Source organism: Physeter macrocephalus, chromosome 4 (assembly GCF_002837175.3).
Source record: "Physeter macrocephalus isolate SW-GA chromosome 4, ASM283717v5, whole genome shotgun sequence".
Lineage (NCBI taxonomy): Eukaryota > Metazoa > Chordata > Mammalia > Artiodactyla > Physeteridae > Physeter > Physeter macrocephalus.
In genome coordinates, this window is record NC_041217.1 from 1,026,762 (window position 1) to 1,054,392 (window position 27,631).

At 62.6% G+C, this 27,631-nt stretch overlaps 1 protein-coding gene across 1 annotated transcript in view; it reads right to left on the reverse strand.

Annotated features, from left to right (window-relative positions):
• Positions 1 to 26,746, reverse strand: part of NAV1 (neuron navigator 1) — a 150,290-nt gene extending 123,544 nt beyond the window's left edge. The window contains exons 1-3 of the mRNA XM_024130562.3: positions 25,583 to 26,746; positions 21,178 to 21,281; positions 4,910 to 5,695 (exon numbers count right to left, since the gene is read on the reverse strand). Of these exons, the coding sequence (XP_023986330.2) occupies positions 4,910 to 5,695; positions 21,178 to 21,281; positions 25,583 to 26,304 (1,612 nt within the window). The 5' untranslated portion in view covers positions 26,305 to 26,746. The remainder of the gene's footprint in view (positions 1 to 4,909; positions 5,696 to 21,177; positions 21,282 to 25,582) is intronic.
• Positions 26,747 to 27,631: the final 885 nt, after the last annotated feature.

A 27,631-nucleotide genomic window follows, 5' to 3' on the forward strand; every position in this document is an offset into this window, starting at 1 on the left:
GGGAGGAAGGATGTGAGGGGATGCAGTCAGGCGTCTGAGAGGCAGGCCAGCCTGACCCGAGAGGATCCGGAGAGCAGGTCTGCACCCACGGGTGGAAACTCAGCAGACAGAAACTCTGCTCAGTGGGCTTTCTAATAATGAGTACTTTCCAGGGAAATGAGGTAGTGAGCTCTCTGTCACCGGGAGTGTGTAAACAGAACACCCACTCGCCTACGGTGCTAGGAGGGAGTAATTTCTGCTTTAGGTGGGTGGCTCAACCAGACAATTTCCATTGTGTGTTCTGTGAATCCCAGGGGGGGAGGCGGGGGCTCTGCACCGAGAGGGTTCTTCTCTCCCGGCTGTACAAGAAGGCGCCGCAGAGCAGCAGGGATAGGCCTGGGGGCTCTGCTCAGCCGGGTCAGCGCAGGACCCGCTCTCCCTGGAGCCCCGTGGAGCAGCCTGCACCCCCAGCCCTTGAGGTCAGAGGCTGTGGGCTGTGGGCACGGGTGTGGAGGGGCGGCCCAGAGCAGGGTGAGGCTGGAGGTCTGCAGAAGACAAAGCCTCTGGTGTTGGCAGCTGGGTGGGGACGGGCCACGGGGGAGGGCGGTTGTTGTGCCCGCGGGAGATGTTAGGGGGTGGGACGAGAGCTAACGGTCAGAAAGCAGCCCAGGATTCCGGGCGACTTGGTGCTCTTCCGCCTTCAACCCCCATCCAGGAGGGCCTGGGGCCTGAGGGTGGAGCCACTGCTGACCACCGAGGGCATCTCCCTTGAGAGAAGCCCTGGGCACTTCCCCTCCACGTGTCCTTGTCCCCAGAGCACAGGAGCTACCCCAAGGCCATCCGTTCTGGGCAGCAGCAGGGCCGTGGCTGCCCGGGGAGGGGGAGGAAGACGGCTCTGGCTGCAGCGGCCTGAGCAGGGCCAGGCCCAGAGAGTAAGAGCAGGACCCCACGGGCCCCGGTGGAGCCCGAAGCCTAGCCCTGGACAGGGGGAGAAAAGAAACGTCCTGCCCAGCGCTACCCTTGAGGAGGCAGAGGCCTCGCAGCGGGAAGGGTCTGTGCCAGCGGCCCCTCCGCTATGCGCGCGCCCACCTGCAGGCCTTGCCTTCCTTCACCTGTGGCTCCACAAGCCCGGGAAGGCTGCAAGTCAGAGCCCTCACTCTCCTGCCGGGCCTCTGGGGAACCACTGGGAAGGCACCAGGCACGGCCCTGCGTGTGGAGCCTTGGGCACGAGAGCGTGCGTGAGCTTGCACACGCGGTCTGGCTGCTCGGGCATTGGCTCTTGAAGGACTCCCAAGAATCCTCCACCCACCGACCCCCCCAGTGCACTGAATAACAAGGAAGAAAACCATCGGAGAAGCCATTTCTTCCCTGCCCCTATTCACAGCATCCCAGAACGTAATCTCTAGGGTAAATTCCCACCCCCCCACAAAAAAACCCACATCAACCCACTGGCTTAGAAACAGATAATTTCCTGACTTCCTTCCCCTGCTCTGTTTGGCCTGCGCCTCTGAGGGCCTAACCGTTGTCACGGCAACCCCTCACGCGGGTCCAGACACTTTCTGAGAAAGTGGGACCAGGCGCTCCAGCCGCCCGGGTTCCTTTGCACCTGACCTGGCCCCTTGCCTGGAGGGCTGAAAAGGGGGTGCGGTGTGCGTGGGGTCACCAGCCGCTTGGAGGTCCTCGCACGCGGGGCTGAGGAGGTGGAGAAGCGTGCTCAGGACGGGACCGTGCATGTAACTGCTCTGAGTTAAGCCAGGCTCTCTCAGGCACCTGGGGCCCTGCCAAGGCCCGAGCACCTCTCTCTGCACCCCTCCCTGATGCCGACAGGTAGGCGAGCCATGGAGCAGCTCTGCCATTCACAAATGGGGACCGTGAGTCCCAGAGGAGGTCACAGAGCTTAGGACTTCTGCCCAGGGAACTCAGGACTGCGGCCTCCTGCCTGCCCCAGACCCAGGCCAGGGGCCGGTGACCTTCCCTCTGGAGCCGAACTGCCTGACATGGACTGTCCACCAGGGTCCGAGGGCATACGATCCCTGAGACAGGCCCCCCTTCCCCTGGACACTCACCCCTCAGTCTTCCAAGTTTCTAGGGTTTCCCAGTGGGACCCTAGTTCTTTGGCAGCTTCCAAAGCGAGGGAAGGGCAGGGCGCCTGCCTGGACCATCTGGGCCCCAGCTGATTTCTGGCAAGCCATGATCAGCTTTCATTCCCTTTCATTCCCTTTCATTCCAGAAAGGCTCTTATTTGGGGCTGCCTCACTCCCTCTCCCTCCAGCAACCGGGGCTGGGCAGCTTCCTGGGTCTCAGATGGTCCCAGGGAGTAAGCGTGTCCTGACTTGGAGCCTCACGGTTGTAGAACCTGCATCCTTCACCACCATCCGGAGGCAGAGGCGTCCACTCGCCTCCCCAGGGACCACCCTGCTCTCCAGGGAGGGTCCTGACAACCCGGACACCTTCATGGGCTCTCCTGTTCCCCCACTCCACACAGAAGAGGGCTCTACCTGGCCCTCACCTTCTCCCTCCTCCTCCCCTGCCCTGCTCCACCCTTCAACGCCCCCGCACTGCCCTCCTGGGGCCAGCCCCGTCTGCCCGGGTCAGTCCAGCACGTTCACCAGACTTTCCACCCCTCTCCCGGCACCAGCCCCGCCGTGGGGTCATCAGGGCCGGTCTGGTGGCCCGTGCCCTGCACACACCAGCTTGGTCAGGTCCCTCTTTGCCCGCTGACTCCCCTCCCTCAATCGGGTCCCCTACACAGAGCTGGGACTTGGCAATCAGGACAGACGTGCAGAATCTGCCTTCCGGTCACTGGCTCAGGGGAGACTCCAAGCCCCTCGAGGCTCTGACCCTGCGTTTCCGGACGCCTGGGAAATGGGGCGTGTTCTCCCCTCACTCCCGGGGCGCGCTCTGAGACATGGTAAGTGCTGAGGGGGCGTGAGGGATTACCGCAGAGCCTCTCCCCTCGCCCAGCCCACCCGCTCTACGGCTGTCTGCCGGGGTTTCTGTGGTCACTGCCTCTTGAGATGCAACTAAGAGGGCTTCGGCCAGGCAGCTACGTCCTGGGGCAGTGTGCAGGGAGTCGCGGGGCTGTGGAAGACCTGACCTTGAGGGGCTGTGCCTGCTCTTCTGTGTCGCTGACACTGCCTCCGCGGCCCCCAGAGACAGCCCCGCCTTCCTCTCCCCCACCCCACCCCACCCCCTCTCAGCCCTGCAGGGAGGGTCCTCCCCGCCGCCCCTGCACCTCCCCTGGCCTCAGTCACAGCTCAGTACCGCCTCCTTAGAGGGACCTAAGCAGGCCCCGCCCCCATCTTCTCCACAGCCTTCCTCGGTGCCTGCAATTACTTTCTTTCGTTTCTCCTTTGCTGTCTGTTTCACCCCATTAGACTGTAAGCTCCTTGAGGGCAGCACTCGGCACAGCGGCGGAGGGGTGGGGGAGGGGTGAGGCCGCCCCTCGGCTTCTGCCCCCACCCTCATCCCCACGGGTCCCTGCCTGCGGAGGCCGGGCCTTCAGGCCGCTGCGCCCCCCTCTTTGCCCTTTTCCAGCCCCCCGACTGCCCCTGCAGAGCCCAGATGCGGCCTCCTCTGCGAGACTCTGAATCCAAAGCTCCAAACCCCTGCCCCTGCTCGGGGGTCCCCCGTCCTGGCCCACACGGGGCCTGGGGGTCCCAGGAAGGTCGCCGTAGGTCGAACCCGTCTTCCCAGCGCCGCCTTCTCCAGGCCGCCAGGCGAGCACCTCACCCCCATTCCCACGCGCCCCACCTCGCGCTGCCCGTCACTCGGACCGCAGCCCGCGCCGGCCCCGCCCCTCACACGCGCACGGACACGCCCCTTCCCAGCCCCCCGCGGGGCTGGCAGCGCGCCTGCTACCCGGGGAGCTCGGGTCCCTCGGCGCCGGAGGGCCCGCATCCCCGCCACCGCAACAAGTCCGCGGAGCCACGGCGGCCGCCCGGCTCCGGGCCTCGCCGCTGTCCTCTCGTGGCCCCGGCTCGGCCCGCGCCGGCTCCCGAGGCGCAGCGGCCTTGCGTCCCGCGCGCCCCGGGTCCCTCCCTCTCAGGGCGCAGGGTCCCCGGGGAAAGCAGGCGCAGTTCCGGGCCCGCTCCGGGTTTGTTGCTTCGGCTCTTCAGGCTCGGAGAACAATGGGGCAGCTCTCTGCGCTTCCTCCGCCCGCGCGAGCTTTGTTCCTCCTTCCCGCCCGCTCGGCTTCCATGAGCCGAAAGGCAAAGGCTTCCCAGTCAACCAGGAGTCTCCGCGCGAAAGCCCAGACCATGCCACACGCCCTAAAAACCCGCGGAGTGGGGCGGGGTAGGGCTTTGGCCCAGGCCGGGGGCCGGGGCCGAGGTACAGGACGCGCGTCCAGATGCGGCAGCTGGCTGCCCGCCGGCCCCCAGGCCCCTGTCGTGTCTCCTCGCCAGGAGCCCATACCCGGGAAATCCGACTCGTGCTCCCACCGGGGATCCACAGGGGAAGCGGGGCCTCAGCTCCGCTCCGCGGCCACACAGCCCTCACATCTGCTTTCCGCACATCTGTGCTCTAGGTCGGCTCCCGCCGGCGCTCCCCGGCGATGCTGAATGCGCTCTTGCCCAGCACAGACCACACACGGCAGGGGTCACCACCAGCCCCCCAGCTGTTGCCGTATTAAGATTCTAGGCTGTAAGATCCCAGGAAGCTGATGGGCTCTATTTCTGAGGAGCTAAGCCCCCCACCCCATTGTCCAGCCTCACCTCCGGCAGGCCAGAGCAGAGCCCCAGCCTGGGGACATCTCTACCAAGGCGCACTTCAGCCATATGCACCTGGGGATGGGCCAGCCCTGTACATCTGGGCGCAGTGTCCCCGCATAGCCCGACCCGGGGTCTAGAGAGCCCCGCCGCTCTCCCCACACCTTCCCTGCCAGCAGGCGAGGAGAAAGGCAGGGGTGGGGCGGGAAGGCAGCACTCACCCAGCACTTGGCTGAAGAGCAGCTGCTCCAGGTCACCCAGCACGGTCACCACGAGCTCGGGGTCCACCTTGAGGAAGGCGCGCTCCTCCTGGCCCTTGGCGGGGGGCACGGGCCCGGAGCCCTTCTGCGCCTTGGCTTTGCTGGAGAGCAGCTCGTCGTCCGACTTGCCGTCGTCGCTCACGGCCGCCTCGGGAGCCTTGCTGAGCGGCTTGACCTCGGCGTAGGGGCCGCGCGGGATCCGGCTCGGCTTCCCCAGGCTGGGGGCGAGAGGGGCCAGGGGGGTCTTGGCGCCGCCCGCCGGGCCGCCCTTGGGCTGGAAGAGCGAGTGCTCGGACTTGGACAGCGTCTTGGACATCAGCGGAGCCTCGCGGCCTTTGGGGCCCGCCTTGCCTAAGCCCTTGGGCGCCTTGGCCATGTCGTCGCTCCACTCGGGCTCGTATAGCTGCATCTTCTTCTCAGAGTCCGTGAGGAACGAGAGGTTGGTGAGCGACTTCTGCTTGCGCAGGTTGGAGGCGGGCGGCCCGCCGGGGACTCGGCCGTCCACGCTGCCGGACTTGAAGACCTTGAGCTCCGCCGCGCTGGCCTTGGCCATGCCGCCGCCGCCCGGCGCCTTGGCGCGCTTGGGCAGCATGCCTCTGCCGTCCGCCGCCGCCTTCCTGCCCGCGCCCCGAGGCTCGTCCGCGCCCTCGTCGCCGCCGCCGCCGCTCAGCTCCGCCTCGGGCTGCACGCTCTTGACGCTGCCGCCCAGCATTCTGCCCGCGAGGAGCGCATGGACGATCCGCGCGTCTGCAGGCACCGGGGGCGGGGGGGGGGGCGCGGGGAGGAGGAGGAGGCGGGGGAGGGGAGGGGAGGGGGAGGGAAAGGACGGAAGAAACCGAGGAGGAAGGGGAGAGGAAGGAGGAGGGAGCGAGGGAGCGGGGAGGAGGCGAGCCGAGGCGCAGGGGAAAGAAACGCGAAGAAGGAAGCCGGGGAAAGGGAAGGAGCGCGGAAGCCGTGGAGCGATGGGGCGGGGTCGGAGGAAAAGGGGCGGGGCGGGGAAAATACAAATCAAAATCTTAAAATCAATCAAAGAAGAACTCAAGGCCCGCAGCTGGCCGGCGCTCGGAGGTGCCCGGCGCCGGGACCCGGTCCCCCGCCCGCCCGCCGGCCGGTGGGTCCCGTGGGTCGCGCGCCGCCCGCCAGCGGGAGCGGAGGCTGCGGGCTGCGGCTCGGAGCGCAGGAAGGAGGGGGGAGACGGAGGAGCCGGCGGAGAAGGGGAGGGGTGTGCGCGAGCGCCGGGAGGTGGGGGGAGGGGTGTGCGCGAGCGCCGGGAGGTGGGGGGGAGAGAGTCTATTTCTGGCTCGAGAGGGGGTGGTATCTGCAGCCGAGAACCAGGGGCGGATGAGTAGGTGGTAGGGGGAGATGAAGGATTCGACCCGGTCTTTTCCTCGCTTTCCCCGCCGAGGCGGGCAGGTTCCGGGGCACGGGTTGCCCCCTGCCGCGCCGGGAGGTGGGGGGGGCGGTGGAAAGGTTCCGTTGAGCTGGTGTGGGCGCGCGGGTAAAAGGGGCTGAGACTGGGCGGCTCGGGACGCGGAGGGAGAGTGGGCATGTGGGGCCTGGGGGGAGATGCGGCGGGCGTGGAGAAACAATATCCAGGTCGGCCGGGAAACTCCCGGCCCCCCACTTGCCTTCAGTCTCTGAGGCTCCAGGCTGCCCTCCTGAAGTGCGGGATGCCTCCGGAGGACAGGGGCAGGGGGTGGACGAGGGTGGCTTGGAAAGACGGGCCCAGGGTTGACTGGGCAGGGGCCTCAGGGCGCTGGAGGAAAGGCCTGACTCTCGTGATCCTGAGACTGGGTTCCTGGTGACTGTATGACCTTGTCAAAGTCACTGCACACACACACACACACACACACACACACAGCCCCCGCGCTCTCTGTCTTCTCTCACGGGGCACACACACACACACACACACACACACACACACACACACACCCCGCGCTCTCTGTCTTCTCTCACGGGGCACACACACACACACACACACACACACACACACACACACCCGCGCTCTCTGTCTTCTCTCACGGGGCTTACAGTACCAGCTTCAGAGCTAAAGGGACTTTGGACTTGCAAAACGCTTTGTCAAACCCAGGGCATCAGGAGGAAGCTGAGCACTGGCCCCTTGCCTGCCAGAGCTACGCTGGAGCCTGCAGAGCACTTGAAAAAGACATTTTCCTAGCCCTTCTCCCTTCCCTCCCACCCGGGGCCCAGGGAAGAGAGATGGGGTGGAGGGGGGACTGGAGGCTAGAGGCTCACGGAGCAGGCAGCCGTTTGCGTGGGGCTGTCCCTCAGTAGAGGGCGACACTGCCCATTGTCCACGGCCTCCCAGGTCAGGGCCAAGCTGCCTAAGCAAAATGGCCCTCTGGCAAGAAAGTGAGGGACAGGAGAAAGGGAGGAGTGGGCCCCGGCGGAGCCACACACTGGGGAAGGCACAGCCCTGAGAACTCTTCGCCAGAAACCACTAGCCCTAGCATACCTGCCCACCTCATCCCCAACCTCCATCTCTCTAGCCCCAGCCCCCTCACCCCAGAATCGGAGTCTCCTGCTTCACGCACTCCGCTAGCACTCATCACAGCCTGCCTGGTGTGAGGGGCATTTGTGGACGTGTCCGTCTCCCCCACCAGCACCCACGCTCTCAGGGACGGAGCTGTGTCTCTCGGCACCTTGGCGGAGCAGATGCTGCCGCGGTGTTGGTAACGTGGATTTGGAGGCCTGAGGGCTGTGCTCCGGGCCCGCTCCCTGCATGGCACCTGGGTCCTGTCCCCAGGACTCTGTCTTCCATCATCCCAGGCCTGGACTGAGACACTATGAAGTCTGCAAGTCCAGGTGTCGTGGCAGAGAGGATGCACTGACCACGGTACTGAGCACTGACTTCTCAGGCAGAGAGGTGTTTGGTAAGAAACGTGGACCCTTGGCTGGGCATCGGAGAAACAGAGAAAGATGGCGATTCTGCCCTCAGGGAACTCAATGTCTGGCAGGACATGGAAGATAACAATACAAGACCTGGGAAAATAATACTCCTTTTCGTGGGAAACGGCAACGCGAAGCACATCAACACGTTCACTGCAGGCAGACAGACGGAGGTGGGTGTATAGTGATTACAGGAATAACGAGGGGGAGACTCCCAAATCCGGAGAACAGAGCTCCTGGCTGTCTCACCGACGCCAGGGTCACCCCAGGGCCTGGCACTGACTTAGGAGGTGCCCAGTACATATGAGCATAGGAGTAAGAGGCCGTGCTGGCAGGTGGGAGAAGAGGTGGAAATCTCAGAGGCTTCCCGGAGTAGGACGCAGTATAACTAGGGACGGGCTCAAACGGGGGGCGGGGGCAGTGAGTGCAATTTCACTAGAAGGTCCCCTGGCAGAAGGCACAATGCAGACTGGCCTCTGGGCCTGGGTCCTGCACTTAGGAGACTCGGGGGTGGACTGGGATGGCAGTTTCAGATGGGGAGTGAAAAGCCATAGGTTGGGTAAAGGGACTTCAGTGGTTTCACGCCAGCACTCGGTCCGGCACAGAGAGTGCCCGAAGGACGAGGCCAATCAGGAGACCTCCCCTCTGCGCACACACGAGACACTCCTGCTTAAGCCCGGACACAAGATCCCAGCTCAAGGAGGGGATCCAGCCCCATCGTCGGTGCCAAAGGTCCGGGTGACCATGCGCTCCCTCCCCCGACACAGGCCGCTTTTCATGAAACCACAGTCGCTTCTGAAGTCCTCATCCTTACTCAGGGGTCTCCTCCAGTTTGCACAAGACACAGCTAATTCAGTCGCGAGGGGATCGCACCACTCCTAAAAAGCGCAGCTTGAGAGGCTGGGGACACTTGTTCCCCTAATGTACCAGGTTACGGTAGTTTGCTTGTTGTGTGTATGCGCTCCTCCCGCACGTAAATTCAATCTCCTCCTTAGCGGACAAGGAGAAATGAACCGGCTGCCATCGGGCCGAAGGGCATGATTTGCGCTGTGGTCCATCCCAGCCAGGGCGCGCTGCTGTAGACAAGGTCCGGCGCCTCCTCCCGCCCCCGTCTCTGGTACCCACGTCTGTGGCTTCCCTCCTCCCAGGTCAGTCCCTGGAGTCGCTCTGACATTGCTCCACCTGTTGCGGTGTCCACCCGCGCTTCCTGGTCCCTGGGTGCCCACTGCCCCGGCCCCGATCCTCCTTCCTTCCTGGCGATCTTACCCCCTCATGGGCTCCTGTGTTTCAGCCTGGTCCCTGCCCCCTCTCTTTATCCCCCCGTGTCTCCTCTCGAGGGGTATCACATGCCCCAAACCCCATGCCTGTCCCCTTCCTTCAATAAACAGCTCCTGAAATTTTGCCTCCTTCTAGAAAAGAGGCTTTTCCAGAAGAGAGGCACCAGACCCCCTCCATCCTCCCTCTGCGTGCAACACCACCTGTCAACTTACGAGACAGGAAACACCTTGCGCGCCCACCGCCTGAGCTGACTCGGTGCTGGTCCCCACGAGGACCGGTCCTCCTCCTGTCCACCCAGTACGGCTCACCTTCCCGCTGTCCCTGTCTCAAGGGTCTTGCTGTGATCACGGGGGGGTCCCTTTAAATCGTCATCTTGGCATCCTGGAACTTACAGACGCTCCCCGGTGAGGCCTCTCCCTCTATCCGGGGCTCTCTTTATTCCCTTCACATCCCCTGAGTTTCCCACCATCCTCTACCGCAGTGGGAGCGCTCGGCTGCCGTGGCAACAGCCATTCCAGCATCAGCGGATAAAGCCAATCTGTGCTTCCTCAAGTGATTCCTAAAAAGAGAGGATCCTGCCCTGTCACAGCACCCCCAGTCCCGGGCTGGAGCCCCTCCCACCCTGCCCTCTCCCCACTCTCCCCACTCCGCAGGGCCGCCTGGCCGGGAGGGTTCAATGACGAGAGAAGGCGAGGGTCTGTGTGCTGAGGCAGAGGCCCGCTGGGCAGGCGGCGGGTGCTGAAGATGCAGTGGCCTGTGGTGGGGCCTGGACCCTGCCCGGGCTCCAGAGGGGACTCGGGAAGGAGGCGGGTCGGGAATCATGAAAGCCCCCCGCCCCCCGAAACCGCTCATCACCCCACTCCTCTCTCTCCAAAGGCATTGGCAGGCTCTGCAGCGGGCGTGGGATGAGCGATTAGACCACATCTGGTGACCGATAACTTAAAGCAACTTGAGGAATGAAGATACAGGCACACGGCCAAGGACAGGCATGCGGTGTGACGTCACATCCCCCGCCCGTGACTGGAAACGGATGCAGCCCTGGTTGCGGGAGGGCGTCCTGGGATCTGCCCCTCGGTTTGAGAGCGGACTTCTGGGGGTGGGGAGTGAGGAGGAGAAGTTGGGAAGGAGGGCTAGGCTGCCCCCACCTGGTTGACCTTGAAAGGTGACCTTGGGAGAAGGTGGGATCTGAGGCCGGGGGAGTGGGCAGGTGAGGCGGCACTTGGCTCCCCCCGAGGGCTAAGGGCTAAGGGCAGAGCAGAGCAGAGGGGAGGGTTCTCTTGACTTCTATGCCCACAGTCAGGATCTGGAGAGCAGGGGCTGGGCGCTGCCCACCCACCCTGGGCCGGGGCTGAGCGACAAGCACCTTCTCTAAGGTGTCCCCACCCGACCCCCGTGATGAGGTCCCTCGTCACCTCCCGACACCTCCACCTTTGTGGAGAGCCGCCCAGCCACTGACACCCACCTCCTTCCGCCCTTTTCTCTTCCATGTCACCCACCCCCCCATGTCCTTCCACCTCTCAGCAGGGACTTCTTGAGCACCCAAAACACGCACGAGGCCAGGCCGGAGGCTGCAGAGGCGGCTGATGCCCGAGGGGCATCTCGTCTGCAGCTGGACAGCCAGCCTCCCGTTCCTCACACCTGCCCAGCGCCTCCACACGCCAGCTCTGACAGGTGCTGCGGGCGCAGCAGAGAACGGGACAGACAAAAACTCTTGTCCTCGTGGGGCGTCCACTCCAGTGGGAGAGACAGGCGATAGACAGAAATGTCAGCTACTGAGAAGCGCTAAGGAGAAAGAACAAAGCAGGAAGGTGAATGTGAAACGGCTGTGGGCAGGGGGTGAATATTTGATTCGGTGACCAAGGCAGGCCTTACTGAGAAGGTTCATTTGAGTAAAGATCTGAAGAAGAGAGGGGACAGTCTCTATGTATAGCTGGGGAAGAGGTTTCCAGGCAGAGAGGGAACAGCCCAGGCAAAGCCCTGAGGCAGGGTGTGCCTGGTGTGTTCCGAGAATCGCAAGATCAGAGGCACATCTGCTGGAGAGAAAAAGACGGGGCCGGCGGCAGGCAGTGAGGTCAGGATGTGATGGAGGCCAGCGTGCGGAGGCCTCAGAGGTCATCACTTGGCCCTTCGCTCAGTGAGATGGGAGCCCCCCGGCAGGCCTGGAGCAGCCTGGCTCCCCCCTGGAAGGGCCCCTTGGCTGCTGGGCGGGGCTCCTGCACAGACTGCAAAAATCAAGGTGAGAGATGATGGTGGCTTGGGACTGGTGGAGACTTGGGGGCGCTGAGGAATGGTCAACTCTGGGCATCTTTTGAAGCCGTTAGGGCTGGCTGACGGACCAGCTGTGGGTCTTTGGGAAAGAGAGGGGTCAAGACTCTCCCAAGGATTGGGGCCCGGACAGTTCTAGGCCTGGGGTTGCTGTCAGTCAAGGTTAGGAAGACTTCAGGAGGAGCTGGCGTGGAAGAGGATTAGACCCTCTGTTTCTCCTGGCCCTTCTCAAGAGCAAAGGGCCCCCCTGCGCGATGCCTCTTCTGACTCGCCCACGCGCTTACTGCAGCCAATGCAATAATTTCCCGGCGTCCAGCCAACATTCCTTATCCACTCATCTGTGATTCCCAAGGATCCACCCTTGGTTGGCCTACTGACGAGGACCTTTTCCCAGAACCCATCACGGCTCTTTGCACACAGTGGGTTCTCATAAATATCTGATGAATGACGATTGATGGCATGAATGAATGCGTGACTCAGAGCAGATGTGTGGGGACTGTAAACAGCGGTGACCTCTCGGCATGCGTGGTGAGAGACGGCGCAGCTGGTGCCGAATGGCAGCCAGGCCCGGGGACAGCGTCCCACAGCCACATCTCCCCTCCCTTCCCTACAGCCTGGGCCGCGGGGAGGCCGGCAGGCCCTCTCTCTGCCCCTCGGAGGAAGCTCCAGTTCTCGTGACCTTGGGACAGGTCACAGCTGAGACCCTCTCCTCCCCCGTCTCTGCCCTGCACCCCTCCGGGGGACAGGGCAAGAGTGGGCAAGCAGTCCTCACGCTCCCCCGCGCGCCTGGCAGTCCCACCAGGGACGTGAGCCCCACCCTCCCGGGCCACCTGGAGGAGAAGAAGAGCCGGTGGACACAGTGGTCCAGCATGGATGTTCCAGCTGGCTCGCACCTCATCCAGGAGGCCCTCCCGGCCTTTGCTTTCCAGGGCCTTGGTAGCTGAGACGTTTCTGTGGACTCTGCAGGGCCCTGGCTCAGCCTCTCTGGTCCCAGGAGGCTCCCTAAGCTTCAGGGTTGGGGGTTTTTCCTATGGGCTCCAAGGTCCGGAGTGTGGGCCCAGAAGAGATTTGCTGTCCGCCTGTGTTGGGGAAAATGAGGCCCAGCAAACCCAAGGCTGGGAGTGGAGCCAGGGACCGTGGGCCCCGGTCTGCCTTCTGGCCCAGCGTCTCAGGGAGCACTTCCGGGAGGCTGAGGCTGCTGAGGAAGTCTAACTGCAGCCCACGTTCCTGGGAGCTCACAGCAGCCTGGACGCATCTGCCCTGAGCCTCCATGCCAGCAGGACGGGGGCGAGCCTGGCCATCCTGTGAAGCAGGGGGGGCCGAGATGAGCCCGGGGAGGACACAGGGCCTGAGCCCGAAGCCCAGTGTCCCCGGCTGGAGGGCAGGGCTCTCCCAGGCTGGGAGGGTGTAGAGCCTCTGCTCGGAGGCTGGGTGCCCTGGGTGTGCGGCCCCACAGGGAGTGGGGACTGTGGCCGGAGGGCCTCAGACCCGGGAGGTGAGGTCCGATTTAGGGCTGGGCTGTGGCTCCCTAACGCCCCCCAAGCATCCTGACCCCCAGGCTAGAACACGGGACCTCCGTTCCTCGGCAGGGGAGCCCGGGCGTGCACAGCAAGGCACTGGGTTCCTGCTCCTCTTCTGAGCACGCCGCCCAGGACCCCTGAGTGCTGACGCCCTCCTTCTCCATTTCAAGCCCGAACTCCGTGACGGCGGGTGCGGGTGAGCTGGGTGGCTCCCCAGGGAAGGACTGTCCCCCACCCTCTGGTATCAGCCGCCACAGAGGCCAGTGCTGACCCCCACACAGCACTCGGCCTCCCTCCCCCGCCCCCGGGAGCCTTGCTCTCTGACGCTCTCCTACCCACCCTCCGGTCCAGGCCAAACCTGCGCCTGCACCTTGGCTGTGTCTGCCTTTCTCCCCGATGCCTTCTCTCATATGAATTCAAGTCAGTTCACCCTTCAAGGCCCAGCCTGGGGGCCGCCTTCTCTAGGAAGCCTTCTCTGACTACATCCCACGCTGATCTTGAACGTTCCTCTCTACCGATTGTAGGCAGGGTGCCACGTAGTCAAATTCTGCCCAGTTGTATCCTAGGGAGAGATCCTCCGCCTCTAGCTAAATTGTAAGCCCCCCATCGTAGACCGCATGTTGGTGTCTCCCCCCCCAAATTCATAAACTGAAACTCTAATCCCCGGTGGGGTGGTATTTGGAGATAGGGCATTTGGGGGGTAATTAGGTCACAAGGGCAGAGAACTGGCAATGTGATCGGTGCCCTTATAAGAAGAGGCCCCAGGGCGCCGGCTCCCTCTGAGCCAGGCGAGGACAGAGCGAGAAGACGGTTGTCTACAAGACAAGAAGAGAGCTCCCACCAGGCACTGAAATGGCCGGCACCTTGACCTTGGACTTCCCAGCCTCCAGAACCGAGAGGAATACACTTCTGTTGTTTAAGCCGCCTGGTCTACGGTACTTTTGTTAAAGCAGCCTGGGCTGACTCCGACGTCTCCCTACATGGAGCGGTGAAGAAGGGCTCACTGATGCTGTGGGGCCGCGGGGCAGGGGGTCTTTACCGCCGCCAAGCACCTGCTATTGCCAGGGACCCTCTTAGACCTGTCACTTGCACTGTTTCGTCAAACCCTGCGAAGCGGGGGACGATCATCTTCATTTTACAGAGAAGAATGCTTTGCCCAAGGTCACCCAGCAGGCTGCCGGTGGGATCAGAATCTGAACACAGACCTGCGGGTCTCTCACCATTTCCCACAAGTTCCTGCTCTTTCTCGGGACTTGCTGAATCATTGCACGTGATCCCAGAGGGGAGGCCTGGATCCTGGAGTGGGGGTGGGGATTGGGAAGGACCACCTATCCAGCCAGGAGCGTCCTGGAGCCCGGATGCCCACTGCACCTGGGGTCTGCCTGGGTCCAGGACTGCAGTCACACTCGGCCTGGCCTGCAGAATCCTGGGGGTGGGGGACGGGGGGAGGATTCCTCCTATGGACCCAGCCGCTTGTCCACAGCACCATGGGCCCTTCATGGCTCAGCCTCGGGACCTCTGCCCTGAGATCCTTGTCACTTGCAGGGGACCTGGCAGCCCTAACACATCCAGGACCCCTTGGGGACTTCCTTATTTCCGAGTCTTGGGGGTCTCGGGTTCTCTTCAGGACTCACTATGTAGCCTTAAGAGAATGCCCACATTCTCTGCACTTCAGCTGGTCAGGAAGAAGTCAGGTCGGGGTGGAGGTGGGCTTCCAGCAGGGAGAGGTAGGAGGAAGCACCTGACCTGGAGGACTCAGTCTGAAACAGGACTCATGCAAAGTCAGACCTCCTGCTCCCGGCTAATACAGAGACCAGGGTAAGAAGTCTGGATGTTTCCCACACGGGCTTGGCTTGTATGTTGCCACGGCAACCGTCCCCACACACCTGCTGGGCCGTCCATTGCACACTGGGCGTCAGAGGAGCTCTGCAAGGCACAGATACACCATCCTGAGACCAGGATCAGCCATCGGTTGTCATGGCAACCACGGGCCTGAGAGGTGGGGGGCGGGGGCGGGCAGGAACTCTAGCCAGGGCAGGGGGAGGGCAGCGTGTGCTGGCTGTGCCCTGTGTCATGTGGGAGGGAGACCCCTGAACTGCCTGTATGGGTATGTGTCCTCTGATGCAGGCGAACCTACAGTCCACTCTGACCCATCCGTGCAGGATTGGCTGTTCTAAGGTCAGAGAACCTCAAAGACAATCTTACTCGGTTTTCTGCTTTAGGGCAGAACTGGTCCGCTTGTAATCAATCCTATTACCTTGCTGTGGGCCAAGAAACCCAAAAGCCAGATGAGGAAAAACACAAGGCCCAAACCCAGGTTGTCTGGCCAGCCCTGTGATGACATCCCGGCTGCAGAGCAGAATTTCTTAGTCTGGGTTCACAGACCAGATACAGAAGGCCCAGAAAACCAACCATCAAATGCAAGTTTTGTGTTGTGAATACGTCCATTTGTCTGGGAGGCGGATTGAGTGTCCACCAGCTTCTGAAAGAGGTCCTTGATGCCAAAAGATTAAGGGCAGCTCGAAGAGGAAGGAGAAAGCTCTGCCCACCTGGGCCAGGGAGGGCTGGGCCGCCTGAGTTAACGAACCTGGCCTCTTCCGACCTGGAGATACACTCCCATCCGGTGGCTGCTCAGATGGCACCTCTGTGCTTTACTAGAGCTTTGTTAGGTTGTTAAACAAGGCATTAAGCGTGACAGAAGAATGCCGTGGCTCCTGTCTCAGTGAACGTAAATGGACTATTCACTGGTGACCACCTGGCACTTACAAACTGCCCTGCAGATGCCCGGAATGCCCACGGGTGTGGGCTGAGGACTCCGCCTCCCTACAGCCTGACCTCGTTGCCAGGCGCTTCCCTCCTCTGCTCCGCACTGGGCACGCCCGCAAGCCCTGCCGAGGCCCAGCCTCCCTCCCAGGCGGGAAGGATGCAGGAGCTCACGGGGGTGGGGTGGGGTGGGGGTGTCTCTCAGCGGGGACCCTACTCCTCTCATCACAGGGGTGGGGGAGCTGTGGGCAGGGATGCTCTGCGCCCATTTCTGCCCATTCAGTGGTGCCCAGGGCGGGACTGAAGCCTCGCATGTCACTGGCTTGGAGGGTGCTCTCCATCTGCCTGGGCCTCCCCAGAAGTTAGGAAAGGACGGGCCCACCTTTGCCCGCGGGGAGGGGGCAAAGCCCTGTGAAGCCGAGTCTTTAAGGGCAACCCTGGAGGTGAGGTCTCTCTACCGGTCACAGAGGGACAGTGGTGGGAGTCTAGCAAACAGCTCCTCCCACGGCTGAGATTTCTAGCTGCCCCGCGACCCCGGCTCCCTGGATAACTGCCCCGAAGTTGCACGGGGTGGTCTGATTTGGAGAGATTCCCAGTGACCAGGCCCACCTCCTTCCAGTAAGCATCCTTATCCTCGGGACCCGCCCACGGCCCACAGGCGCGGGGAGGAATGAACGGTCTAGGATCTCCTAGGAAGAATGGAAGCAGTTCATCTGAGGCCGGAGAGTTGAGTCTCAAAGCCCTGCAGGGAGGAGCTGAGTCCAGGACAGATAGGCATGGAACTCAGGGGTGAAGCTCCAGGAAAACCACAGGGGATGTTTATCACCTTCCCTCCCACCATCCTTCCAGCATCAAAGACCCGGGCCTTCCCAGCACTGAAGGTGGCCGCTGCTCACATTCTCAGGGGGAGTCCCGAAGCCAGAGCTCTGCCCTTGCTCACTGGGATGCACGCACACGCCAGAGCTGGGGCTTCTCCACCACGGGGCCTCTGAGCAGCTCATGTACAGTTGCACAGGCTGAACACTGCATAGCTCGACAGCCACAGAAGCTCCACTGGGCAAAGTCTGTGCCTGCTTTGTCCCTGGATGTACCCAAGTGTCTAGAGGAGTGCCTGACATGTAGTCGGTGCTGGATAACAATTTGGTGAATGGGTATAATTCTCTGGAGTTGGGCAACACAGGGGCCCTGTGTTCTTGGGCGGAACAGGAAGCAGGGAAGCTAGGCCCCGCCAACCCTGTATACTGCTTTTCGAGCACTCGTGGGTGGTAGTCCCGGGGAACCTGGGCTGCCCAGCCTCTGCTATTTCTGACCCTCCACTAAAATGGGCCAAATCCACTGCCTGGAGGTGAGCCCCATTCCCAGCCAAATGCGGACGTGAGAAGTCCCCCAGGCTCCGCCCTCCCCCTCCCCTCCTCCAAAGAAACAGAATCCAGATGCCTCCAGTTTTTAGGTACCACACCCCGCTCAGCAGGCTACCCTGGATGACCTCACTGCCTGGCCTCTCCCTGTGCGGCCCTCCCCGAGCCAGGCCCGTCTCACTGGTCATCTCACAGCCTCTCCGGCCTCCCTCGGTGCCCAGGACCTGGGACGTGTCCCCTGCCCCCAGGGAGGTCATGGCAGGGATGGCCCAGAGCGTGACCTCTGAAGGCTGGGCTCCAATCCTGGCTGGACCACCCTGGGATGTCACCTACCCTCCCGTCACCTGTAAGGTGGGCACGTTAGGGATGGCCCTCTCCCCACCCCAGGGCAGCAGCAGGTCATGCCCAGCATGCGCCGAGCGGCTCCCGTGTGCCGGGCAAAGCTTCTCAGCACTTTGCTTGTACGGGTGCGTGTTATCCCCACAAAACCCTCGGAAGAAGGTGTGGGTGTCATGACACAGGCACAGAGAGACTAGGAACCAGCCAAGCCTGCACAGCCAGCAAGCAGCAAGGCCGCGATGCCAAGCAAAGGTGTGGGTCCCCACCTCGCCCAGTTGTTGGAAGGACTAGAGGCGCGCAGGGCAGCGCCTGGTTCACAGGAAGCCCAGTAGAGTCGGCCCTGCCATTCAGTGTTATCATTACCTCCTGTCCCAGGTCTTGGAAGGCTGCCCCATGGCAGACGCCTACTCTGTCTATCCCCGAGCTCTACGCCCCTCCAGCCCTACAGTGGCCTTGACCCGCTTGAGCCCTGAGAACACAGCTCATACCGCCTGCCCAGAGCTTGGGCTGTGTTTTCTAGTCAATTGACTGTGTGTCCTCTCTCCACGGATGGCTGGGACACAGGCCCGGCTCAGCCCGAAACTCCCCAGAGGGTGGAAACGTGAAGCGGGGTCGGGAGAGGGGGCGGTGTGAACGCAGCATGAAGGACACAGGCTTGGGAGGCAGAGGCAGTGGCATCCCGGGCTTGGGTCAGGTCGGGAGGCGGAGGCGGGGACTGGCTCGCGGGGACTGGCTCACCGGCCCGTGCCCTCCCCGCCACCCGGCAGAAGTGAGGGAGACCCAGCTGAGCTTGAATCATGCAACCGGCAGCCGACGGGAAGGCAGGGGTGACCCCGGAAGAGGGTGACCTGGACTCCAATCCTAGTGCTGTGTATCCTCAGACAAGTTGTTTTTGCATAAACTCTCTGAGGCAAGCTCCCCCATCTACAGCAGAGCAATGGTTCCGCCTCAGAGCGTGTGTGACGCGCTCACAAAGGACTTTGAGCCGGGTGCCGTGCCTCGCACACAGTAAGTGCTCAATAAACAGTAGCTGTCATCAGCATTTGGTCCTCCCTGCGTCTGGGGGGTCAGAGGCAGTGGCCCCAGTCTCAGCTCAGCTGTCACGAGCCACGCACGCTGCCCTGAGCAGGCCATCCTCCCTCCCCAGCGAAACTGAGGCCGGGTTTGGGTGAAGCTACGGTCCGTTACAGCTTTGACCCCCAGGGCCTTGGAGCCCCAGTCCTCTGCAGCCCCGGGAGAGCCTGGTGGGCATGCGGCCATCTGGGGACCCAGAGCCAACCCTCCCCAAGGGCAGTTCCAGCCTCGCTCCTGCCCTGGGAAGACACACCAGATCTGGAGTTTTCTCTCCCAAACCCACACGACGTGGAAAGCTTGATCGCGGCTTAAAGATGGAGTCGACTCAATAACAGAGAGCGATAAGGAGAAATGCAAACAAGCCCAGCGCGAGGCCGGCTCCCGGGCCCCTCAGCCTCGTGTGAGAAGCCAGGCGGGGGCCGGGTGAGGGGGGCTCGTTCCCCGGTGACACGTGGTGTGAGGGTGAGAAAAGGTCCCTTCATTCCCTGCCCACTCAGCGCCCACACACGCCATGAAGTGGAAGTGATTAAGACGCCCGTGTCGACCTCGGCGCGACCCTTCCGGTCCCTCGCACACGGCCTCACACGTGGGCGCCGGGACATCAGCCCTGGCTTCCCGACTCTCCAAATTAAGATCCAACGGCGGCCCAGGCACTGTTTGTGCTGACGGCAACCAAGGGACGCGTCAGCAGGGGACCAGCGCCAGGCTCTCCCTGGCACGGCTGGGTGGGCACGGGGAGGGTCGGGGCACCAGCACAGTTGCCCCTATGTCTGCCCGGGGCAGAGGAGGACAGGGCAGCTGCCGGTGGACGGTGGACGGACACTGGGAGAAGCGAAGGCCACGCCCAGCACCCTGCTTGGTGGCAAAGTCATCCTGGGAAATTCTCTTCCCGCGGCACAAAGCCGGCTCCCTGGTGCTTTCTTGATTGAATGAGAGAAGCAACAAGTGAGTGAGGCCCTCCTTGCCCCCCACCTTCCTCTCGTCTCCTCCGTTTCCTCGGGCTCAGAGAACAGGCCCCCCTCCCCCACAAAGCACAGGCAGACCCCAAATCTCTCCCCGTGCCACCTGTCAAAGAGCTCGGGGTATCCTTGGCCAAGACGGACACCGTGACCACAGCTACAGCCGGAGCACAGGTGGCGCGGGGGCCTTGCCCGCATCCCGGGAGGCTTGGGGGAGGCAGGGGGCTCTCTTCCCGCCGTGAAGCCCACCTCCCAAGGCTGCCCTGCACTCCCCCAACAGAGAACCCCTCCCTGCCATCCACCAGACACTTCCCATCTAGCTGGCGAGGGGGGTCCTGCCAGCCGACCAGCCCGGGGCTCCCGGGGCCAGCGTGCGCGGATGTCAGCGTGAAACTCCTCTCTGCGCTCACGGCACGGCGACGGTGAGCGGGCACCTGGGTAGCCGGAGGCCATCAGGCCCTAACGATGTGGCACACACATAAGGAAGCCATTACACTCGCGACACTGCAGATGCAAAAATAGAGCTTGCATAGTTTCCTGGTTACCGCATCCTGATACTCATGGGCTTTTGGTGCCAGCGGACTGAGGTCTCCTCCCGTCCCTGCAATGCCCTGCTTCCCGTGCCTGCACCGCTGTGGAAGCGCGTGGCTTACTTTCCAGACGCCCGTCTCTGCCCCACGAACCCCTCCGCAGGGCTTGCCGTGGAAGAGGGGCTGCTGCTGCTTCCAGAACTGCCGGGGACCAGGCCGGCAGAGGGCTCAGCAGGGACCCCGCCCGCCTGCCCTGCCCGGAAGGCAGCAGGGGCCACCGCCGGTGTCTGGTCACTTCAGGGTCAGGCTGTGCTCTAAGCCCCAGCTTTGGCCACCGTTAGCAGGGCCCTGAGAAGCTGTCAGACAGATCCTGTGGACCACCTCAGCTTTGCCAAAAGCAAGTTCAGTCCTGTCTTGGGGCAAGCCCCCCTCCTGGGAACGAAAGGACGGAGCTGGTTCCCGGAGCCTCACCTACCTCTGGGGTGACCACAGCCATCCTCTGGGGATTTTTTTTAAGGTCGCGAGAAAATCAACACACACACCCAAGCCCTGCTAAGAGTTTAGACTCGGACCCCTTTAGAACCCAAACCCCGGCCCGTGAGGCACTCACTCACCCCTCACCGTCCCTCCATCCAGAGGCCGCCCCACTGAGCACCTGCCTTGGCCAGAGGCGGGACGGGCCCCGGGAACGGCCGTGTCCCTGCCCTCGGCGGAGACCACCGTGTCGCGTTCTGGGGGTCCTCTTGGCAAGGCTCACATCCTGCGTCCCGAGGTGCGCTAGCGGCATGACACGCGCTGGGGGCAGGTGTGGCTACAGGAGGCCACAGGGACGTGACCTGCCAGGGAGCGGCGGTTAGAAGCAGTCCCGGGGGAGGGGCGGAGGTCAGGCCGTCGGGCAGGGGTGCCCGGCACCTCCTCCGCTCCGGGCTGGGCTCGGACCTGGCTCTCGGTTGTCAGTCTCCCGGCTTGGTACTTTCTGTCCCGGCTTCGGTGGCGCCCGCCCTGGGCGCTGCATAAGCAGGGTGCCCGCTGGCCACTCGGCTGCCCCGACCTCGCAGCGCTCCTGGGTTTGGGGGACCGGCCCTGCGTTGAACCAAGCACAGCACGAGCTCAAAGTGCAACTGACGTGCTGGTGCCTGGTTGCCAAGCGGGGCCACTTCTCCCCTGTGGGCAGTGAGGAGAGTTCCGGCCCAGGGCGCCCCCACTAGGAGGAGGTCTCGCCCCCAGAGCACTTACCCATGCACGAGAGGCTCTCCTCAGTCCTGCTGGGGGGGCCGGAGTAGCCATCAGCAGCCCAGCTGCCCTGGCAGAGGGGGCCAGGCTCCGGATCGGCCTGGGCCCTGCGGGAAAGAGAACGCTGGTCACTCACAGCGGAGGCCGCCCTGGCCTCGAGCTTCTCCCCGTGGAGGTCAGTTCCTCCCCTGTGGTGCTCTGCCCCCCGCCCTGGGACGGCCCCCCAATGGGCATATGTGTGCCCCTTCCCCTGGCAGGCAGTGGGCCTTCTAGGCAAAGTTAGGCCAGGGGCAGGGGTGGGGGCACCCGAGGGCAGAGGGCCACCTGTTGCCCCCGGGAGTCACCCTTCAGGGTCCCCGAGTCCCATGAACGCAGGGCGTCTGCAGGGCGCAGGGACCCCTGGTAACTCGGGCTCGCGGCCAGTGTCCTGCCCTCAGGCTGCCCTGTGCACCCACGCGAGGGGCTCCGTCTGCAGCTGAGGTCACTGGCCCCTCGGGAGAGCCCAGGGGGCCCGGACCCCAGCGTCCCGGCAGCGAGGAGGTCGGAGGAGGAGGAGGGGTGGGCTAGGCCGGGGTCACCTCGACTCCCGGGAGGCCGAGGGCTCGCTGGGCCTGCTGTGGCAGCAGGAAGGAAGGGCGAGGTCTCCAGGCCCCATCTCCCAAGTGCACACAGGCCTCCAAGCACAAGCCCAACTGTGCAATCGCCCCCAGGAACAAAGGCCCTAGGAGCTTTTATTATAGCAATTACCCAGGCTCTCCAAGCCCGCCGCCTGCCCCGCCCACGTCTCCCGCTAAATGGACCCTTTGGCAGCTTGGTGCGGGGGGGACGGGGGGACGGACGCTGCGCGGCAGGAGGAGAAATCGATGCCTGGCCTGGGCCAGGCGGTGGGGGGTGGGGTGGGGGGGGGTGAACCTGCCTCCCTCTCTCTCCAGCCTTGACCGTTTCCAGCACCGAGATGGCCGGGACTCTGGCTGTGTAACGCACAGCAGGTCTCTCCTCCCTGGGCCTCACTGGGTCACGGGGCCGGAAGAGATGCCCTCGAGGCCCGGATCAGCCTGAGAGTTCAGGGCTGTGGGAGGTGTTTGCCGGCTCTCAAAGCCACGCAGGCAGCCGGGAGCCCTCGACGGTCTGCAGGCCCCTGCGCCGCGGACGGGGACGGGAACTCAGAGGTGCGGGAACTCAGAGGAAGCAGGAGACCCCGCTGCCCTGGGAAGGATGGGGTCACTCGCCATGGGCTACTGTCAGTTAAATGTCGATGGGCCAAAGAAAAACTGGAATTGCTAGGTTTCTTCAAAGAAATGAGCGTAAACCTGGGTTTTTAAAATAAGGGATGCTGGGGCTTCCCTGGTGGCGCAGTGGTTACGAATCCGCCTGCCATTGCAGGGGACACGGGTTCCAGCCCTGGTCCGGGAAGATCCCACATGCTGCGGAGCGACTAAGCCCGTGCGCCACAACTACTGAGCCCGCGTGCCACAGCTACTGAAGCCTGCGCGCCTAGAGCCTGTGCTCCACAACAAAGAGAAGCCACCGCAATGAGAAGCCCGCGCACAGCAAAGAAGTGAAGCCCGCATGCAGCAACGAAGACCCAACGCAGCCAAAAATTAAATGATAACTAAATAATGCAGCGTATGGGGGGAGAAAGGGGACTGTAGGCCACGCAGCAACATTTCACTGAACAACGTCGCACACACAAAGAGCCGAGCACCGTCTGACCCCGAGCAGGCAGGCAGGAGCCACGGCCACACAGGAAGACCTCGCTGTGCCGACTACCACCGTAATTGTGAGCGAGGGCGAGGGAGGGGCACGCGGGCCGGAGCGCCCGTCCCGGGTCAGTGAGGAAGCAGCCTCAGCTGCTCCGGCCTCAGGAGCTGCACACTTCTACCTCCTCTTCCTGTATGTCCCCTGCACGGCCAGGCCCGTGTCCCCTCCCTTCCCAGCCGGAATGGACAGCACCATCTATGCCGGACGTTGTTTGGAGGTTGAACCGGAGAGGAGAAAACCAACGAGCAGACACTCCTGACACCGTTAACCGCACCCTCCTAACTGGGGTGTGAGTGAAGGCCACCCGGGAGGGAAGGGAAACCCCGTGGGGAAAGAAACCCCTGCTGGGGCTCTTCTCCCGGAGGGCAGGGGGCAGTGAGGGCAGAGATCTGCAGACCGAAGGGCGTCCTGTGCCTTCCCTGTCCCGGGAGCAGGGGTGCCCAAAGGGAGGCTGTGCCTGGTCGTGGGGAAGGGCCGCACCCAGACCCTCGAGAGGCACTGGCTGAGGAGGCGGGGAAGACACCTGCTGGATTCGTTCCCGGAGCAGCAGGCCAGGCAGGAGCCGCCTGGGGACGGGGAGTGGAGCCCGACAACCCTGGCTTCTGCAGTGGGCTGGAGCTTTGCAGGGCGCAGGGGTAAGTTTCCATGAAAACAGGGTGTCTGTGACCCTAGGGGGCCGATGGCACATCCTTGCCGGGGTGGCCCAGCCCGGCACTCAGCAGAGGTGCCACGGCTCTCACCTATTGCCTCTGGGGTGGCCTTGGCCCCAATCCTCCCCTGCCCAGACCACAACCCTCCTGCAACCCTACCCCGGGGCCTAAAAGGGGCAGGTCTAGGAGGCGGGATGGTGAAGACCCCTGCTGAGGTGGTGCGAGGCTTTTCTGTTTAAAACACAAAGAGGCAACACATGTTTGCTGAGCGGAGGAAACCTGTCTGTTCAGGTCACATTGAGACACTCAGAGGAAAACGTCCTGACCGTTTAGGCGGATGTCGGATTCTACACCTGCCGGGGGCCCGTAGGGTAGATGACGTAAAATCTTGAACAGCTGAATGCCTGGACACTTCCCCCCAAAGATGGATTCAACAGGAAGGAGCTCAGGGAGGAGAAGCAAGTCCCAGAGTCCGCAGGGAAGCAGGTCAGGGCTGGGAAAGGACCAGTCCCAGGAAGGTGTCTGATCAGCTTAAGAATGGAAGTCCAGGAGGTCACGGGGAAGAAGTGTCACGTGTGCCGGGCAGAAGGGATGCTCCGAGGGGCAGGGGTCCCCGGGGGAGGCCTGCTCCGCTCGTGGGGTAGCTGGGCTTCCTGCAGTGCCGGGAAGCTCACTGCCGGTGGGTAATTTGTGAGCCTCTCTAGTTGCTGGAAAGTTCTTCCTCCTGAGCTTCAAGAGTCTCTCTACCTTCTAAGCACCATGACGTGGATTCAGGGCGTCGGAGCCGCACCGAGTGAATCTAAGTCAGCTTACAACACGACAACCCTTCACGTCTTTCAAAACAGCTCTCAGACCCTCTCTCAGCCTTCCTCTTCCAAAGCAATCTGCTTTGGCTCCGTTCATCATTCCTGTAACACCTTTTCGGATCCCTCGCTGACCCATCCGTCTTCCTCTCCATGTATGTTCGTGCACCAATGTCCTTTTAAACTGTGGAGTTCATAACTGAATGCAGTGCTCTGGAGGAGGTGGGACATGCAGACGAGCTGGTGGGGGCCCAGCTGTCTGTTCCATGGTGGAAGGGAGCCCAAGACCTTTCAGGGATCAAGTCACACCCTTGGCTTCAAGGGAAAGGTGCAGCTCCCCTCACCAACCCCAGCCACTCCAGCCTGGGAGACCCAGTGTCCAGGGAGCGTCTCCACCCAAACCGTGGGAGAGCTTGTCCTCGAATCAGCACAGAGAGAAAACCCAGGACATTCGGTTAGTCGGGAAGGCACTTCCTTTGCGTTTGAGCATCTCTAACCCGTGTCATACTTAGGAATGAGAACGTCGCTTACTTAAGGTGGCCATTTCGGTAGTTATATTTTTATTAAAGAACCACAGTTGACTGAAGCATTTTTCTGTGCTCTCCACTTGTGGTGTCTGAAGAAAGCAGGACAGGCTAGCTTGTTAACCATGCTGGTATGAACGGTGGCCTGGCCACTGCCGACGGCGGTGACGCGGCCCCACGTGACGTCAGAAAGAAGCACGTCTGAGCGCCCTGGAGACGGATACGCACAGGCAGCGTGGAAAGTGGAGAGAGAGGGGGCAGCAGACAGGCAGATGCAGGGCATCAGTGGGCGGCCAGGGGGGCCGTGGGGACTTCAGTGACCACGGACTGGAGGCACAGCCCGTCACATGCTCTCAGTCTAACTCAGTGGTGACAGCTGTCCCACTGGTGAGTTGGGCGAGACCGGCCTGCCTACCCGCCTACCCAGGTAACTGGCTCTTCAGCACCCACGGCACCCTGACGCACGGCCGTGTTGGGGGCGCCCTCCTTCTGAGCCTCTTTGTGGCGGCGTCCCCGGAGTTGGGGCCGGGTCCCCCTGTTAAGGCCCTAACCCCGCCCCAGCTCTCTAGGCCCCGCCCACCTTCTATTCTCTGCACCCGCCCCCCTCCCCTCCGCGGGCTCCGTCCGGCCGGCCCGCCGCCCTCGGCCCTCCGCCCGCTCCGCAGCTCACCTGTAGCGGAAGGGGGCCACGGTAGCGGTGACAGGCTGACTCTGCTGATGGACCGAGGAGAAGCTGATGACCCCCGGGGCGGGCGGCGGGCGTGCGCTCCGCACGGGGCTGCAGACCGGGGAGCGGGGCCCCGAAGCCGCCCGGGCATCAGGCTCCAAAGACTTGGGGCCCCCAGAACTTTTGTAGGGTACATCTCTTCGATCTTCTCCTGGGTGGTTAGATGGCTTTCGACCTTCGGGAGGCCCCGGTATTTGAGTTTCTGCACAAGAACTGGTCCGGGAGGGGCTCCTGCCCCGGGTCTGGCGGGTCAGAATCCCTTCCTGGGCCACCCTCTTCTTTCCCTGGGTGCCCTGCGTCTCCCCAGCGCCTCTGGACCCAGCCCGGCTGGAGAGGGCTGCTTTGGGGGTCGCCCTGGGACTGCTCCAGGGGGAGCAGGCGAGGCCTTCAGCCCCCTCAGCTGACTCCCTCGCTGCCCCAGAGGCCCTGGGGGAGCCTCTCCCCCGGGAGGCCTTGGGAGACGAGCCTCTGGAAGGGCCCCCCGGCTTGCCCAGTCTTGGCGAGGCCGCCCGCTGCGGGCTCGGGGCCAGGCCGGCCTGGTGCGGCCGCAGCCGAGGAGAGGCGGCCGGTGTATGAATCCTGGTCTGGGAAGCAGCTCGAGGCACAGGGATGGAGGAGGCGTAGTGGGGGCGGCCTGCGGAGTTCACACTGGCCGTCCCGTCCATGGTCAACAAGGCTGGCGGCAGGGCTACCGTGCTGCAGAGAGAATGGGGACAGTTAGGCGGTGCCCTAGGGAAGGGGCACTGGACTCCCCGGGTCACATCCTGACTCGGTCTCGGGCCCGGCTCGGGGCGAACCCCGCTACCGCCTGCAAACACACACGTGAAAGTGCTCGGGGATTGTAATGCCCTGAACAAACGGGGTAACCTGACCTTGACTCCGTTCCCGTCCACAGATCGGGGCCAGACTCCCCTCCCACAGCCCCTTCCTTCTTGGATCTCTCATTGTACCTGAGTCTAGAATGTTCTGCCCACGGTGAACCGACTCCTTGTGCCCCCAGCCTGCTCCTGCCACCTGCCCCTTTACCTGACGCCCGGCTCTCCCCCAGGACACCTCTCCAGTGGAGTGTAATCTCCCAGATCCCACCGGGCCTGAAGGCGGGGCAGCCCATCACAGTTACAGATCCTAAACTTGTACCCCGCCCTGGTCAGGGCCCTGCCACCTGGCTCACACCAGCCTCTGTCACTGACGCCACCCCTCCTGGTCCCTCCCCACCATCCCCACCCATCCACTCTGTCCCTGGAGATGTGGGCACCCAGCTCACAGCCTTTCTTCCTAGGCCCTTCCCTACCCACCTCCTGACCTGGCCAAACTGACCTCCACCCCTTCCTCCGGTCTCAGAGATGAGGGTCCCACCCTGAGATAAAGGCAGATCCCACCAGGCACCCCTGCCACCTGATCCTTCTCTTCTGGACCCCGATCGATGAATTACCCCATCTTTCTCACGTATCCTTGACCAGCTTCCCCTCCCCGCCATGTTAATGAATGAATGAATTGATCTATTAATGGCTTTCATTTCAAAAGGAATTCGAAGCCGGCTACAAAGACACGGAAAATCAACTCCAGATGAAAGAGTTCCACGTAGAAAATGAAATCATGAAAGAATGTGCAGAACATAGGCATGGATGGTCTCATAAATTTGTCGTGGGCAAGGTCTTTATAGCATCACATCAAAAGTAGGAATCATAAAGGAAAACACTGATAGATTTCAGTTCATAAAAATTAGAATCCCTGTATGGACAGAAAAGCCCTTTCCAAAGGTTCACACCATGAATAAACTGTAAATATACTCGCAACATATACAAGAGACAAGGAGTTAATAACACCTTTACATACAGGGAGCTCTACCAAATCAATCAAAAGCAAACACACTGTAGAGGAAGGGGTCAAAGGTTTGCACAAGAAATTCCTAAAATAATAAATACATTTGGCCAGAACATAACAAAAACAAAGGGCTTCATTAAAATTGAAGAGATGAAAATTAAATGTTAT